Genomic DNA, 18,526 nt, shown 5'->3' with positions numbered 1-18,526 from the left:
TTGCATAAAGGCCTCAGGGAATTCATTAAACTTAACTCCTCCTCAACCCTGTTCTGGGGAAAGTTCTCTGAAATGGCAGGAATGCTGAGAACATTAAAAAATATATATTTATACATATGATGAACACTATGTTTCTCCTGAGAAAAAGAAAAAAATATTTTACGCTTGCTAGCATCCAAAAAGATCCCGACTTGGTGCTCAAATGTAACTATGGCAAAGTTGTATCACAGCTCGAAGATCAGGTACAAAGATGGTCCAGACGGTCATTATCTATGGATGATAGACTAGCATTAATGAAAATGGTGGTATTACCTAACGTTCTCTATCTCTTTGTTAACATCCCCACTATTCTGTCACAGCACTTCTTTAAGATGATTAAAACACATCTGATAAAATTGGCAAAGGCGAGGATGCGCAAGGTGGCTTTAACTCTCCAGACCTGGAACTATATTATTTGTGTGCCTAAGCACATTTCTCACACTACTGGTTTCTCCCCATGCCTATATTCCACACCTAGCTATAGAAAATGATGCTGCTAATCCCATTCCGTTGAATGCTATCCTGCCACATGAACGAGATGACTTTGCAAGGGCAGAGTTTATCACAATGCATTGCACCACGAAGGCCTGGAGCCAGCTAGGGGCGGGAGCCAATAAGGAACCCCTATACTTGCCAAGACCCCCCCCACCAACTAATCAGTGGCTCACAAACCCAGGGCACCGGAGATTCGTTGTTAGACTAATTTATAGACTATAAGGGATATATACCCTGGAGGGACATTCATAGCACTAGGAGACACACCTCAGACACAACGTCACACCCCACTACTGACCTTCATATACTTCGGACTCTGCGCTGAGAACATGATTTCCTCAATTTACAAGTAATGCTTAGACTGCTGAGCAGCACCACATTGAAAGGGCTTATTACTAAATTGTACAATTTCATGCCAAATAATAGCTCATCAACCCCTGACTTGGAACTAGAGAGGTGGAATAGAGCACTGGACCAGCAGCCGGCACCAGATGATTGGGTATTCTATTGCTCCCAAATAGATATGCTCACATCCAACTGCAATTTACCTATAATATACTTTAAGTATCTACATCAAATGTAGTATACACCTACCAAGCTATATAAGTTTGCTTTATGGGAGGATGCCAAGTGTGGGAGATGCAGTGTGCCAGATGCCGACTTTAAGCACCCAAGACAAAACACAAAAGGTCCTACAAGGAGGAAGTACAACCCTAGGCTTCCACATCAATGGCTGTGTCTGAATAAAACCATATGAAATAGTTTACATTTCGAACAAATTTACTAACAAAAAGCCTCTTAATTCAAATAGACGCTCAATTTTAGTTTAAAATGATATGCAAATCACAGGTGCTCCTAAAGGTGAAAGGGTGCAGTGCAAGTGGCCAGGTGAAAAATTGGTGCACAAGTGCTATACAGTATATCCAAATGTACACAAGACTAGTGATGACATCAAGAAAGAATAAACAACTCCAAGGAAGTGAGTGTTAGAGTCCTTAGTCTAATCTTTTCAAAAGACCAGTCCACGATAAAAGATTGACGATTCTGTTAACTACTCTAAAGGTAGACATAGAGACCATGGCATAAGAAGCTGGAGAGTAACACTCGGCGTTGTAACCCTGTGACCCTTGATGTGACACACTGTATATTTCATCTGTAATGCTGTGGTTCTGTTTGTTTTGTGTTAGTCATTCTTTTCTTTCTTTTGCTACCAATACAGTATGTAGAAGCAACGTGTTTTCAATACAATTATACAAAAAAATATATAGCATATATTTTCAATAACAAAGGAATACATTAAAAATCCTTAAACCTTCATGGATAGACTGTCAATTCAGCATTTATCCAGGACAGCAAAATATCTATAAACTTGACAACCTTTGCATAAACAGTTTTGCTAAATCTATGTAGACAGAACAAAAAAAAAACTCCATTCATAGTTAAAAGTTTCTTTAGATAAAAAGAGTTGCCACAATTACTTACTTTGGAGTCCACCAACGGCAGAAATGGCATATGTGATAATATATACAAACAGCCTTCAAGAGATGTAGCCAGAGACCAATTAACTACATTCAGCCTGCCCAAGGGACTGCTTCCAACTTATTCTAAGTTTGATGTTTTCAAGCATAAAAAAACGTACAGATTGAAATATTTCCCTCCGATCAAACATCCACAGGCGCATGTTGTATTAACAAATCAAAGAAAAAAAGACACATCTTCCCCTTAAAATGTTTCAGTATTATACCCTATAAAAGAGAAATAAAGGAGCAAACAAATCCTTTATCCATAGTTTATCAACCGCTCTACCTCCAGTAATTCAAACAAAGATCCAATGTCCCGTCGGCCTGAGAGATACTTTGCATCATCCTGAACACCTGGCTCATTATATTAATTCTTACCAGGCTCATTATTAAACTTACTCATGTATATAACAGATAAATAATTGTGCTTGTAAAAACTAATGCACAAAGAACAACAACATATATTGTTTGAAATATGTTATGCCTTGCCCAGTTAGAGTTCCTACTTCAACTCTTCATGGGATCCGAATGTTCATTTGATATAAATGTATTAACAGATTTCATATGGTACTATCCTGTGTGAAACAACAGACCGTTTTGAGATAGGTGGGACAATGGGAGTGATGTCGATCACAAAGCCATTTGCATAACACAAAAGTGGAGTACAAATGACCCCAAACTTGGGAGGCAATTTATATACAGATTTTAATAAGTCAAGTAAATCAGATAAATATAAATAAGAACTTGGCGCATGGATGCAACCTTGCTTAGTATCTGTCACAGTGAAAATCTTGCTGAAGATCCGACTACATTTTCATTAGTGTATCCACACCTTCTTTCTGTCTCTTTTACCTGTTGATATGTCCTGAGGGTAAAGTAACAACTTCAGACTTTTCTCAAACAGTACCCTTCTGGTAAACTTAGGTTAATTTAATATTATCACATTTCCCAAACCAAGACCTATGATCCTAAAAGTAACATGTTGTTTGATAACAGTTAAGAAGGCACCAGTCTTTAAATATTTTGCTGCAAAAAAGTCTGGCACTCAGTGCCTGCTCTGCTCCAAAGATGAGCTCATTAAGAGGAGATTAGGCTAAGAAAAATAAATATGGATCAAAATTGATAGTTGTCAAGCTTTGCTTCACTGGTAGAACTGAAACCTTGCAAAGATGGACTACACTGGTCAGATGGCACTTAGTAGGCTGAGACATGTATCACTTGCAACCCATAGCAAAATGCTACTGTTGAGTGCAGCCACACAGGGTTGTTATATATATATATATATATATATATATACACACACACACACACACACACACACACACACACACACAAACTCCCCCCTTCAAGCTAATAATAATCGATTATGTCCGACTACTCCACCAACACCGATTCCATTCCATATCTGTGGTAAGATTCCTCCTGTTTGCATCAAAGTACAGCTGGGCTAGGATTACTCAGCTTCAAATCCCTTTCCTCTCAGTTGCCTGTTCTCAGACAAGATCCTTCTCACAGTAGAAGCTTCGCTACTTCCACCATCAATTAAGTGACTTTAGGCAAGCACCCCATTTGGTCGGGGAAGGGACACCGCACAACCTTGCAGCATCCAGGTTTGCACTAGTTACTGAGCCTTTCCAAAGAACAATCCTCCGATATATCAATTCCTGAATCACATTGCTAGTGAAACATTTCTAAGGGCACACTACTACCCTCAAAGCAACAAAACGAAAGTTCACTGTAGAGGCATACAGCCTCAAAACAAAGCAGTGATGTCCCCGATGTCAGATTTGTGCGTAAAGGCTATCCAAGTTTTTGCAGTGACTACCCCTAGTCAGAGGAATATTAAGCAAGAACACTTTTCGTGGTCATTCCAGAGATTAAACTCAGAATTACTGAGTCAAAAGTGTCTAAGTAATCCTCTTTATCTTTAGACTATGCTTCTGCAGAGTAGGAAGAATAAGATGCTCTCCATAATTAATTTATGTACGTTCATGTACGTTTCCAAAGAGCCTGCAATGGAGAAAGCACGAAGTTAGCAAATTGCAACTCCCCAGCCTATACAAACAAACATTTACAAAGCAATGGGCCTCACGTTTGCTCGAGTTAAAGCTATTACCGTTGTAAGCTCTTAACTGGATTTTTCTTGTCACATAAACAAAATGAAAAGATAAAAAGTTTCACATAAGCGATCCGCGAAGCAAACACACAATTTCTTGCAATGAAACGTATCAGCAAAAGTGCAATTATCCACGTTACTGGCAAAAGTGCAATTATCTATGTAACAGGATCAATGTCGTGCAAAGCGCACAACTACTGCCCAACAAAATCACGCTACCTACGAAACAAAGAGAAAAAGTAGTCCAGAAACCATACGGAAAACATGGAGCCTCGTATGTTTTTAGTAGTTGGCCGGTGCGCTCGAGGAGGGCTAAACACCAGAAAAGGCATAACCTATGCATGCCTTTCACTAATCAAATCAGGTGAATTTTAAAAGGCAAGCCCAAAAACCAACCAAAGTGATACGCATTTACGAAACCAAAAGACTCACAAAAAATGTTGGATTGGTTGGCTTTGCCAGTGCTTCTTTATTTTCATGCTTCCCATAATCTTGTTGAAGATGGTTACATTGATTTTCCATTAGGCATATTTTTTGGAAATACTAGCATCCAATAACACATTTTACTAAATGACGCTTCAAAGAAATAGCACCTAAAATGTCATAGCAGCAAAACTTGTTTTCCTACTTGTATTTTTTTCTGAACATTTTTTTAAGCAAATAATCATCACTCTTGCTTATAAGCTTCTGCAAACATTTGCATCTAATCAGAGAGCATTCTGGGAGCGTTTAACTTAGCCTCATATTGTTAAAGTTTTCAAACATGTGTGTATACTTTTCATTAATGAACCATAAATACAAGGTCGAACAGCATTAAAATATGGACACATATATTACCTCAACTACAGAGTTCCCTTCTCTGTAAGCTGGCAGCCAAAGGGTTTGTGCTGCTGGGCGTTGTGCCTTCTTGTCCCAAGGACAAAAAAAAACATGAAAACTTGTTGCCCTTGACCCCGAACAATTTGTCTCGAGCGTTGGGCAATAGGAATTCCACATCCCTGTTATCATTTGATAGGGCCATCTGCCCTACACTTCCTAATTGTCCAGTTTCCCCCCCAACCATGACCATACGCTTCTGTTGTGAACACATTATTCTGTGTGGGAGACGGACACATTCCCAACTCCTATAGGAAGAGGATTTAGCCACCAATACAACTACTGAACTATTTCCGGCTAAACAGGGACAAGAGTTTCCATGTTCATTGAAAGAAAAGCTCACTTTTAATAGCCCTGGAGGTGCTTTTATAATCTAAAAAAGTAGCAGGCTTATAGGTAGAGCTGTAGCAACGTGTTTCCTCTAGGACTTGGCACAGCTAGAGCGATCACACGATTGAGAAGCTCATACCTAGAATTCCTTGTCAAATCAACTTTGGAGGTGTGGGACCAAGAAGCAGTAAGAGAAGGTGTCAAACAGAGTTCCCTTCCTCCAATACAGCATAAACTTGACTTCACCATAGTTAGGGGTGATTCAGCGTTCCAGGATCGGAAGAAGTGAGGAGTGTAGAACCTCAGCAAAATTGTTCCAATGAGGAAGATCAAGTCATTCCAGGATTGCAAAACAAAATTCGGAACCCCAGAAGCAATACGGCTTCAATTCTGCCAGCACTTTGCTTTATAGCTTTGAATGCAGAAGCCTCAACCAGAGATCTCACTCAGTTTGAGATGCTATACACAAGCGTGTAAGGACAACAAATCTCATATTAAATGTATACAAAGTATTCCTAACTAATGGCATAAGACACCAATGGGCTTACTAAGTACAGTGGGATTGAGATAAAGAGATCTATCAGGAAAAGAATGGGAGACACTAATGAGACATTCCTAGGACCTTTAAAAACATAACTCAAAAGAGAAATGACGTACAAGATAATGTACTAATAGTATAGGACCTTGACATGCATACACCACATTTAATCCGTGACTTCTGAACTCTGCTGGAGATGCAACGAACAGGAGGTCACCTTCTTTTACAGATGGTGGCAGTGCATCATAATACAAACAATCTGGAAAGAAATCCTTAGCCATATAAGACAAACACTGTAGGATATTCGACTACAGCAGATCCACTGGGGTCATTCTAGGGTTGAGATCAGACATCCGCAAAAAGGTGATGTATAGTGAATGGGGATTGATTTTCCACTTGATTGGAGCAGCATGACAATCAATAGCCTTATGCTGGTAAGAGAGTAAAGCACCACACCTAGCACAATGGTTCGACAGAATATTGTATGTACTTGCACTGAAAAAATAAGTAATTTCAATCACAGAAGACGTAGATTCTCTACAAAGGGGGGGCCCACATATATGCTATTTTAGTGTACTGATGATTTTCGTTTTCAAAGCAGAGGGCTCTATAGCAGTACAATTAAAACAATTTGGAAAAATCAAAAAGCTGGAAAGCAGGACAAACTGAAAACAAAGAAATAAATGAGAGAATAGCCTGTTAACGCATACACGTAGAATAAGGGCTGAAAGAAACCAGCTAGGTTATTGTTGAATCTTTTAGACAGCCCTTAACAATGTACTATTCACATGGTACTGAGGGAGGGAGGATGAGGGGTAGTTATAGTTGGATGTTGCAAGTATGACACAAGTACATTATGGGCAGCTATGGGACCAGGTTTGTGGTTAAATGTCAATGTAATTTATGGATGATATACATAGTGTAAAAAAATTATTATGAGCCACCTCGGCGAAGTTGCAATTAACCACATATATCATACATTGGTGATAAAGGCCCAAAGCCTTTCTAGCCCTTAAACAGAAATAGGAGAAATGGGCAGGCCCCCCGGAGGACGTGGATTGGTGAGATGCATTAATAGCCCACTGAAAACTAGCCATTTCTTCCAAGATGTGGCTTATCAGCTGCATTACCTACACACCAACTATACTGCACCCAAGTGCTTGTGCTATGCTAGGGAAATTTCCCAACGCAGCCGTTTTCGCAGGACTCAAGGGGATGCAGATCTTTTTTCATTTAGTATGGTCCTGCACCTGGATAACGTGTTCTGGCGAGGTGCTGAAGGAACAATCTCCCAGGTCCTAGACAGATCAGTGGACCTAACCCCGAAGGTGGGTCTGTTTGGTAAATTGGATGACTTAGATGGTCCACAATGTCAAAGGACGATGGTGGGAATGGCCATAGTGGTTGCCAAAAGGGACATCACCCGCAAAAAGAAATCCTCCCAGCCTCCCATTCTGGCCGAGGAGCTGCGGGGGTTGTGGACTAGTGTGCCTAAATGGAACAACCGATTTACCAAGCAAGGGGTTGCCCACAGAAGAAAACTAAGATTCGGGACAAGTGGTGGGCAAATATAGGCTTGGGCACAATGGATGATGGGGCTGTAATTGAGTGTCCTACCGTGGTGTACGATTGCTACCAATGTACTGAAACCTAAAACATCCTGTACTAAATGTTTTGAAGAAAATATTGAAATTGTTTTAGCACCAAAAAAAAATTATTTTGAAAAAACAAAAACAATATATATATATATATATATATATATATATATATATATATATATATATATGCGCATGCCTTGCATTCAGAAGATACATTTCAAAATATTATTTACAAAAAAAAGAATGTCTTGTCGGGTAACACATTGATGCTATTGTATCTATACTGTCCTTTCTACAGCCCTGAGCAACATAGACTGTGTGAAACATGTATAGTAATGCACCGAGGAGAAAACAAGACCACATTTCAACATAGATTTCTTGCAATAAAATATGAGCTTGCATCAAAACTAATGTCTTCATTATTGGTTTACTTGTGTTCCTATTATACAGCAGCTGGATTTAGGTTTCTCCATTCAGAAACAGCTCTGCCAAACAGCTTTATTCATTACATATGTTTATGTATCATCTTTCTTGAATCAAGAAATCAGATTAAACAAACAGCACACCGTTTGTGAGTATTCTAAACTCTGAATGCCATCTTGAACTTATGGCTCATGTAAGAAGTACCTGTGATCTAGACGGAGAAGTACCTTCACAAGAAGAAGGGATTCTTTTTCCCAACCTTTCTGAATTCCATTTATATTTGTAGAATTGTTGTTTCTTGTTGCAGCCAATCCCAATCCCTCAACAAAAATCCACAGAAACGCAGGCTGGGTTTGGCAGGGACAGCAGTAGAAAAGAATCCCACCATACAACCCAAGTGATCTCCAATGCCACCTTGGGTTATTCACCGGCTGTCAAAGTAGCTGGTTTTAGTGTATGAACAGCACTTACTGGAAGTACCGTAAATACACCTCTTAACTGTGATCTAGTAAGTCTACTTAGATGTATTTCAGGAATGACAAGCTTCCTCCAAGCTTTGTCCATCCATTTCCCCTTACTGTTATAGCCATGCACAAGTCCTTGATACTTTCTGCAATCCAGACAAAAAAACAAAAAGGATTAGCCTCACCCTTCACAACAGACAGATCCGTCTTCTTTCAGTGAGGACCTGGCTTGGCAGTTCGGGCTGGACTGTTCCCATGATAAACAGGGTCAAGACTGATTTGCATATGGCTGGGTCCAAACTGGGGTGGCATGGTGAGCAAAAGAACGATGGATTAAACCCAGATCTGTGACTGGGGGTGAGTGTTAGACAATGTTCAGCATTCCGTCCATCACTTGTTGTTTTTTCTTTGTCGCCCTAAGTGGGAAGGGTATGCCCAGACGTGGGTCCCGTGCTTCCCATGCCACTGGATTCATGCTAGCCTGGCTGATGAGGGGTGAAACCCCGCAACCGGTCCCAGGATGCTTGTTTCCGGTCCAGTGAGGACCTGGCTTGGCAGTTCGGGCTGGATTGTTTCCATGAGGAACAGGGTCAAGACTGATTTGCATATGGCTGGGTCCAAACTGGGGTGGCATGGTGAGCAAAAGAATGATGGATTAAACCCAGATCTGTGACTGGGGGTGAGTGTTTGACAATGTTCAGCATTCCGTCCATCACTTGTTGTTTTTGCTATGAAGAAAGAAGCCCCAATACACTTGCACAGATGATGGACATCTTTCCGATCCACAGATTGTATGTTTTGTTCTCTTCCCTGTAATAACCAGAATTGAAATAACAGGTTTGGTAACGCTAGGGAGGGAGGAATAATTTTTTGCCACAAAGCATTCCCCTCGAAAAGATAACTTTTACAGGGTTGCATCTAACTTACATCAGCATCTTTACATAGTGCCTGACCAGCTGCAAATCTAATCGCGACATTAATCTACAGCAAGCTTCTATCACCAGTTCGCTGGACAGAATTTATGGGACAGGGTAAAGGGTTTGAAACCAAATGTTTTTCATAACTCTGATACCAAGAAAAGGACTATATCTTGCATAGTATCTGTCCCTATAGGATAAGACTGTGCAAGGGGCTATTCTTACTATGGCAACTCAGCTGATAACAACATCAACCTTCCCACTCACATCGAAGAATTCTTGCACTGCTGTACAGCCCTTCACTTGCTCCCTTTACAGGAAGCAAATGCTCTACAGGGACCAGTAAGAAGAGCATATATACTTACAGTATTGAGCAGAAATTGTTTAGAGCATCAGATCGTTTTGAATTATTAAAACTTAAGACGCAGTACGAGCAATGGCTTGGAAAAAACTCAAGAGCTTAACTAAAATGTATCGACAGCAAGCAAATGGTCTGCCAATATTGTTAATAGATGGATGTCCCTTGAAGCCCATCAGCCACAACTACAAGACGCCATAAACAATAACGTAAGTGCCTTTGGGGGAAATGCAAACCATAAATCACACTGCAGTGACCCAATAGCTGGCATAAGTCTAGAAAATTATACTGGAAGAACAGGGCTGTTAATGTAAAAACCTTCTTCCTGGCCTACCAAACATAAAAGCAATCAGCCTTTTCATTTGAATTATTTCTCCAATTAGGAAATTTGGATTTATTCAAAGATCACCCACTGTACCGACCTGTTGCTGAGCAATGTTGGCATAAAACAGAATGAAAAGGAAAAAGATTTCATTTCTGGAGAAAAGTTAGTTTCCTATTACACACACACGCACATTATGCTTCCTGTGAACCCAAAAACGTAGGTTTTCTGCCGTTGCAATGTATCATGACATCAAAGATACTAACGCATCATAAACTCTAAACAGACGCAGAATGAGAACTACAAACACTGTGACGGGAATTCCACTTAAAAAAGAAGCAAGATTTTAAATAATTTAGTTTTATGGAATTATGTGCTGTGTGTGATCTGTGAACATCGTGATTGCTCAAGAAGGAAAAGCAACTTCCGGTTTCTTGGTGTACTCTAAGAATTTAATAAAATAAATAACTTGGTTAAAACGTGAAGTTGTTGTATGGTGGCAAATTCCACAAGTTACTACTTGTGGCAACTTTTTAAATTTGCATACTCTAATTTTGTATAACAAAAAGACTCTGCCGGATTATCAATTAGTTGGAGTTGGGCATGTTTTACTAATGGATGAAGTCCCTATAACTTGTTGTTTTAACACTACACCTAGAGCAGTCTACACGCTACCTAGGATCACCCAAAAATGTATGTGTTCACTTACCCTCACTGACTCTGCTGGACTGCAGGCAAGGGGTGACTGGCCCCTGGAAACACTTTAAAAGACGGCACTCCTTTAAAGTTATTATTTATCATCATTCATCAGCTACCATGTTGATCAACTTATATATATATATATATTTTTTTTTTTCTCACTGAAAAAAAACAAAGATTATAGGGACGTTATAGTTAGGTTCACATTGTAAATGTATGAAACCATAGATATTCACCTGCTAGAGTTATCTCAAGTACCTATAACTAGTGCCCTAAGGTAACTATTACTCGCACTCCCGCCATGCACAGTTTTTTCATCAAAAACTTTACTGCAAATATTACATTGATATTATAAATGATGTTATCAAAGATGTCATGAGTGCCGTAATTTGTGGGGTAATTACCATTGCATGACAAGGGTGTGAGTTATAGTTACCTTACAGTACCAGTTATAGTTACTTGAGATAACTAACTAGAACAGGTGAATTTCTATGGTTTTATACATTTAAAATGTGAGCCTAACTATAACATCCCTGTAATCTTTCTTTGTTTTTTAAGTGAATTTCTATGTTTTGTAATTATATTTCCTAACTATAACATCCCTGTAACCTTTGTTGATTTCTGTGAATTTGTGTTTTTTTTTTTTTTTACGTAAAGTAATTTTCATTACTATAGGTTAATCCAACCACCACAATGCACAGGTGCAGCGGTTGGCTGCAGGGAGTGGTTTACGGCCAGGCCCTGCGGCCAACCTCTATAACCACCCAATCCTGCGCTGAGCACGGCCTTCAGCCCCCTCCACAGCCGATCTCGGGCCGGGGCACCCCATCCCCCAGGGCCAGGCCTGAATATTACATTTTCTTTTGGGGAGGGTGGCCACGTGGGTAAAGCAGCTCCCTCTCTGTGAGGGCAACTGTTTCCTGTCTTTCCCTACCTGCATGCAAGAAGGGAAACAGAGGAAACATCGGCTTGCAGCGAGGGAGAGCTGTTTAACATCTCTCCCTCACTGCGAGCGGAGTGTTTGCTCTGACTTGATGGAGAGCTGTCAAAGCCCCGCCATAAGTCAGAGCAAACAGCTATGTCCCGGGGGTGGGCACCCCGGGACATAGTAGGAGCTGGCCCTGAAGTGTGGAGGTCCCCAGGGCAATCTGTGGCTCCTCGAGGAGGGCCATGTAGCTCCCCTCCAAAGTAAATTACTCCAGGGAGGTGGTGGTCCCCGTGTCTGCAAAAGACCCCCTATCTATTTTTAATTTAGCCACAGGTGGTGGCGGTTCCTGGGGCTGTGGGGGGGTTCAGCCCTCTGCATTTCATTAAACAATGTGCCCTAGGGAGGTGGTGGTCCCCAGGCTGCATTCTCTTTAGTTGTAGTCCTGGGGAGGTGACGGTTCCTGGGGCTGCAGGCCACTCCCCCACACTAAATTACGAATATGTGCCCCACAGAGGCGGTGATCCCCATGGTGGGTGGAGTCACCCTCCCTCGCACTCCATTAGAAATATGTGCCCTGGGGAGGTGGCAGTCTTCAGGGCTGCGGGGGAGATTTGGATTTGAATGTGCGTGCCGTGGAGGTGGCGGGTGGTTCACGGAGCTGCGGCGGATGACACCCCCCCCCAGCAATTCACTAACTATAGTGCCCTTGCAAGGTGGTGGTCCCAGGAGCTGCGTATCCGCTGCGACTGTCTGCAAAATTTCAAACCAAAAAAAAAAAATGCTTTTTTGCCCTGGCAAAGACCCTCTGGGACCCCAGCACTAGAGCTAAGGGGTCAAGGTGTACCTACCCTGGTCCCTTTTCTTTTTTTTTCAATCTTTTTTTATTGGGGCTCGACATGCAACCATCTCCACACTTCTTTAAAAAAAATGTGGCAGACCTTCTTGCAATGACCAACGATACATTTCCAGTCTACCATACACCTGTAATGTAACCATTATAAGAATATATTGAGCAAAATCACTTCTTTCATTGTCTTCAATCATGGTTCTGACCTATGAGAAAGACCGTTATCTACACTGGCTATTCAAGAGCAGCTCATCAAACTAAGAAAAGCCAGGAAGCTGCTCGGATCCATCTCAATACCTCTGCACCTTACGACACAATAGATGATGATATAATATTATTAAACTCAAAGACAGGTTTGGAATGTTCAGGAGCTCCCTAAACTGGATTAATTCTTCTGCAACCACATCCAACAAATATGCACTGGAGCTACAGAGTTATCCTCTTGCAAGTCAGACTGTGAAGTGGTCCAGGAATAAATACTTCACTCCCCGCTAAATTGTTAAAGACACCTAGTGCAGGAAGATTAACCATGGCACAAAATGGAATTACTACTATCATTTAACATCGGTGTACAGATGAGTTCACAATGAACTAACGATGTGTTCATTTTGAAACAGTAATGTGAAATGAACAACGGAATATAGATATGAGACAAATAAATTGCCAAATGATGCCTCGTATTTGCACAATCAAATAAATTAGAGGATACTAGACACCAAACTTTTACGACAGAGTAGTATAAATGCTAACATGTATGGTTCTGAATCAATAGGGGTCAAGATGCAAATCTGGCTACTATAAGCTGCACAGACGTATTTATTGAATCAAGCAAATCACAATACCAATCTAAAGGAATTAGATACAAAGTTTAACAAATTAATTAAACATGTCACAGCCGCCCACTTGTCTACATAGCAGCCAATACGCAAAGGACAGGGAAAGAGAGAGGTGTGTACACTCATTTGTACGTAGTGTTCCTATAAAATCAAACTGTAATAAAAGGTAACTAAGAACAGTTAAAGCACTGCAGGCAGACGGCATACATAGGCAGCTCCGGGTTAGACAGACCTGGGATGGAAATCTGAGTGTTCCCTTGTCGGATAGGGAGTGGGTCAGGATTTGTACACTGTTGAAGTCAGTTTTGAGTAATGCTCGCTTTCGCCTGATATACTTCAATTACTTGTATCGCACCTACGTGACCCCTGTGAGGCTGCATAGGCATAATCCAGAGTGATCCGCAACCCGCTCCAGTGTATGGCTGTGGAAGCAGATTGCATTTGGTATGGAACTTCACGTGGGTTAAGTCCTTTCGGACAGCTGTGGAGGACCAGCTGAACAGGACCACGGCCCCGAGGTGTGAACTGACTCTTACTTGCTGGGCTACATTCCTAAACCCAAGAAGCGCAAGATGGCTTATTGCTTCCTGCAGCTGGCTTTGGTGCTGCCCGGCGCTGGGTCGCTATCACAATGATGGGAGAGGTGGCACCTGTGGAGACGCAGTGGGTGTGGGACATCGTAGAGTGTTCCCTGGGAGAAGGAACATTTTAGGAGGAAGGCTGACGAGAAACTGCAGGCAGATTTGGACGCTTGTGGAGCTTTGAGTGAGCGTTTCCTGGGGGGCACTAAGCGTATGACTGATACCAGTGACGATGGGAGCACAAGCGAAGATTTAACATCTAAGGGGAGAAGCGGTGACCTGGATGAATAAAGTAGGCATGCCCACCTGGAAGAATCTGTGGACGGCTCAGAAACGATCTCAATGATAGGTACTGCACTGTATGCTTTATTGTTTGTTCCTTGAGATTTCCCTACATTGTGCCTAATGTATTAATAGCTCATTGTGGAACATGACACGGTTGTTTGCTCTTTGTTGGACAAAAATGATAAAAAGAGGTTTAAAACAACTATGAAGCACAGTAAGGATGTGCAAAGTTTGTTTTAAAAGCATAAACTAAAGCTAAACAGAAAAATGTCCAATGTTTTACCTCAAGTAATACGACTGTATTCAGTGGTGTGTCATTATGCCTAAACAATATTAATCTCCCTGATTCTACCATAAAAACTACAACACCTTATTCCCTTCAGTCTTTGGGGCAACAGCTCAGGCCCTACCTAGTTCCCTTACACTTAGAGGGTGACAACACTTTACTAGCTTGCCTCCCAAAATCCGCCCTCACTCCACCTAAGACCATTTTCGAGGCAGCAACATTTCTCCTCAAAGGTGCAAAGCCATCTCTTACTCATATGGCAAAGTCTTTGCTAAATTAATATTATTCTAAATAAATGACTAAATAAATAATCGCTACAAACATAGTTGTATAGCAGACATGAACGCAGCAGCATAACTTTATCTTTATTCCAAAATGAAGGAATCAGTCACTAATAATTAGAAAACAAAAAAATGTCTGATTGCCTATTGTCATGTGGTTCTAACCTACTATACAGCAAAGTAGGGGACAGCAGTTATTTCCCAAGAGCTAAAGGCAGTTAATTGAAACAGGTGACATAGCCGCTTGGGGCAACAGAACTGTTCCTGGGAACCTCTAGAGTTAAAGCTAGTTTAATAATTACCTAAGATTTTTGAAACATTTATGTTGCAAATGGAGCTGACAACGCTTAGCAAAAACATGGGCATGAATATGATTTGGAATTAGTAATTCAGTCAAACAGTATTTTTGAACCAGGCAAGATCAATACAACTATAATTGTAGTCTCTACGTTGACAGATCCCTGGGCCAGAGAAAGAAAAAGTGTAAATTTCGAACATACATGGAAACTACAAAAAAACTGGTCACATACTTAATAAAAAGAAGTAAAAGCAAAGTTGAAAACATTACAGGAAGACAATATTGCAGCACACTGGTGTACGGGGCACTACCATAAAACTGAAAGGCCTGGTTAAATGACTAATTGAAGGGTTTATTGAGCTCTTTTCTGAAATTAGCATGTATGTCAATGTTTAGCCGACATTGGTGCGATGCGGTGACCCAATAGAGTAAGTATTATAAACACAAAACAAGGAATAAATAAAGCCTGCAAAGTAGGCCCAATTATTGACATTGGCTATTCAACATGATAAACAACTCCAAGAGATCACAGGGCAAAGCCACTAAATGTATCACATCTTAAAAGCTTCTGGTTAGTTCCCAAGTACGTTCAAATAAAGTATGTTCTACATCTCAAAGATCAATCATCATTCCCATTGTACCGATTAAGAAAATAAGACTAGGTTTACAGTCAGTATAAAAACAGTGCGGATAAAAATCTACAGGGGACACACAAAACAATGTGCGGGGTCGAACATAAAAGTTAGTCAGGAGATGTTTTTAGCTCTTCCTATGTCTAGGAACTGCACGTCATGCATGCTTTTTTAACATTTATGGATTTACCGTACTGCGTACCGAAACTACAGACAACACATGACGCACACAAACATTGCCAAAGTCAAACATCACTAGAAAAAAATAAAAAAATAAAGCAATTATATTTTTACCTGCGTTATACACTAAGAAATCTAATTTTCTTACCTACCGCCCTCATCTATTTTTTCCAGGACCCAATTCTCAAAAAATCGATGAGTGCAAGAGGAGCAGCCCTGGGTCAACAGTGTTAACATATTTCCAGGTCTGTACACCTCGTGCACTCATGAATTATCGTCACTGGGTCAGTCCACTGACACCATCCATATGTAGTAAGGAGCCTGTTACAAAAAAACCTACATTTAGTGCTTCACTCAATACATACCCATTTTCCACAACTTTCCCAAAGTCATGAATAATCAGGACACTTGTTGGATTATGCCAGTTAGTGAACCACATCTGAGAGGGTAAATGTTTGCAGATCCTGAATCTACACACCTGGATGTGTAATTTGAAGCATTGCAGAGTCTGTTCTTCAGTTTTCTTGTTTATAATATCAGAAGGCTCGAATGCATACATGTAAAGCTTTCCAATAATTGCAGTCACCTATAGGTTGAAATGGTGGTGGACGCTACGTGTACATCTGAGTGTGGTTTATATTTAGTCAATAGCAACCAGGCTAACCTTGCTTACAGCCATGCCGTTTCTAGAAGGCAAACGCTTGATAAAACAAAAAACAGGCTTTGTTTTAAAATCTACTGTTCTATCCTACTCGGTACCCACGGAGCTGCTGTCTTTCTTGTGCTCAAAACATCCCAGCAATATGTGAGGAAGTGTTCCTCGCCGGTGGGCCTTTATACCACCGATGTACTTCCCCCGCTGCCTCTCCAGTAAACCATTAGTCCAAAAAAATCTCAGATGGAGAGTGGAGCAAGGGGCTGCTCCTTGTCCGAAAGTTAACTCCATTGAAGTTTCTGGACCGGGCTTTGCTTAGGCTACCCTCTTGTCATTCTTCTATCATACCTGCCCTTCCCTTCTCCACTTCCTATTTCCTGTTTTCTCCAAACCCTCCCTCCCTATTTGCCTGGGAAGCTCACCTTTACTTTCAAACCTCCCACATACCTTTCATTCCACCGCTTTCGCCGGCCCACCTTGCTTTAATTTCCTACTGAGAATGCTCTGGCAACTCCCCCCACCCGCCTCCGCCCCACGCCAAAAAGTCCTTGATAAATGAAATCAGAATATACAGATGGCCAGAGACCATTCAGTGGCCTCTGTTGTCCTCTCTATTTTGTAAACCCTTCCAATCCAAACCATACGCACAAATCAGCTGCTAGGAATTCATCTAACAGGGGCCTTTGCACCCCCCCTCTCGGTGACCCCGGCCTTCTCTCCCCAGGATCAGACAGTAGTGTTACCCATACACCGTTTGACTTTGTATCACAACCTTTATAGGCAGGTTTCCGTCTCGCGGCCCTGCGGTGTTGCCCCCACCCAATGACCCGAGGCCCCTAGAAGGAGCCGAGCACCCTCGCAGCCTACCCCGAGTAGGGCGGCGCCTTTTCTCGCTCCCCACGCCCCTCACCTCTTCGATCGCCGCCACCGTGTTCTTGCACTGGCCCATTCTGCTCGTGAAGCTGGAGGCGGTGGGCGCCTTGTAGTCCTCATTGGTCTCGGACACAAATTCCGACACGGTGATCTGGTCCGGCATCGCCCCGAATGCAGCGCGCTCCCAGACACAGGAATGAGACCCAGGCTCAACTTAACCCGGGAGCAGGAAGGCAGCCTCCAGTTGCCGCTCGCAGGGGCACGGAGCACCAGCCTCAGACAGCCATGCCGTGAGGAGCCTGCCGGGGTCACTCACTCCACCCTCTGCCAGTGGTTCGCGTCCTCCCTGGGCTCTCTTTCTCTCTGTGTCAGCCTGGGCCGCTCCCACCCTCCAGCCTCCTCCCCTTTCGTCTCGCCGTGTTTTTTTTCTTTTCTGAATGAAGGGAAAATCAAGGCATGGCCGAGGCGCGCGCACAAGCCTGTGTTGAAAAGCTAGTTTAAAACTTTAGTGGCATTTTTTTTTTTTTTAAATTGAACGCGGCTTGGCATGGGGAATGCGAAAGAGTTTATTTATTGACTGGCGTGAAACCGAGGTTAGGTATGTGGGACTCGCTATGTGTCACCAACTGCGCCACGGGCGCATCGCTTTCTGAACGAAACAGGTGGAAGCCGAACGAGGCATGTCACCCCAAACTGTCTCCTCTCAGAGCGTACATCAGAGCTGACGGTCGGACGTGAAGGTGACAAAGATGACGTATGTCGCACACGGCAGCCGTTCGCGATTAGTATTGTCAGACTGAAAAAGGGACGCGAGCGCGCAAACGATCCCTCTCTCTCTCCCAAGCAGCCGGTTCTTAAAGTGAAAGCGCGCGTGAGACAATCCTACCCGCGTGACCGTGAAAAGGGGCGGGTATAACAGGAGTTCATGCACTTCGAAGGGAACGGGCGCGCGCACAGTGCTAGGTGTGTTTTGAGTCGAGTCTGCTCCATTGGGCGGGAGCTGAGCCGGCTTCTCCCGTAATTGCTTCCCTGTGTCGGTGAGGCAAGGGTTTATTTATGGCTTCCACCCTCCTGTCCTGAATATTGCGAATGAGGAAGTAGCACCGCATTATTAGGCAACATTTTTGGTGACCTAGACCTGCTTATATA

At 42.2% G+C, this 18,526-nt stretch overlaps 1 protein-coding gene across 6 annotated transcripts in view; it reads right to left on the bottom strand.

Moving 5' to 3' along the window:
• The window catches only part of ASAP2 (ArfGAP with SH3 domain, ankyrin repeat and PH domain 2), a 916,066-nt gene extending 897,852 nt beyond the window's left edge, over positions 1-18,214 (bottom strand). For 2 of the 6 annotated variants that reach the window (XM_069235899.1, XM_069235896.1), the window contains exon 1: positions 17,415-18,213. In XM_069235899.1, the coding sequence (XP_069092000.1) occupies positions 17,415-17,540 (126 nt within the window). In that variant the 5' untranslated portion in view covers positions 17,541-18,213. Of the gene's footprint in view, positions 1-16,327; positions 16,424-17,152; positions 17,204-17,414 lie in introns of those variants that run through there. The other 4 variants (XM_069235900.1, XM_069235895.1, XM_069235898.1 and 1 more) reach the window with 4 other exon arrangements.
• Positions 18,215-18,526: the final 312 nt, after the last annotated feature.

Source organism: Pleurodeles waltl, chromosome 5 (genome assembly GCF_031143425.1).
Source record: "Pleurodeles waltl isolate 20211129_DDA chromosome 5, aPleWal1.hap1.20221129, whole genome shotgun sequence".
NCBI classification, from domain to species: domain Eukaryota; kingdom Metazoa; phylum Chordata; class Amphibia; order Caudata; family Salamandridae; genus Pleurodeles; species Pleurodeles waltl.
Note: the sequence above shows the minus strand (reverse complement) of the source record. Positions and strands in the feature narration are given on the sequence as shown.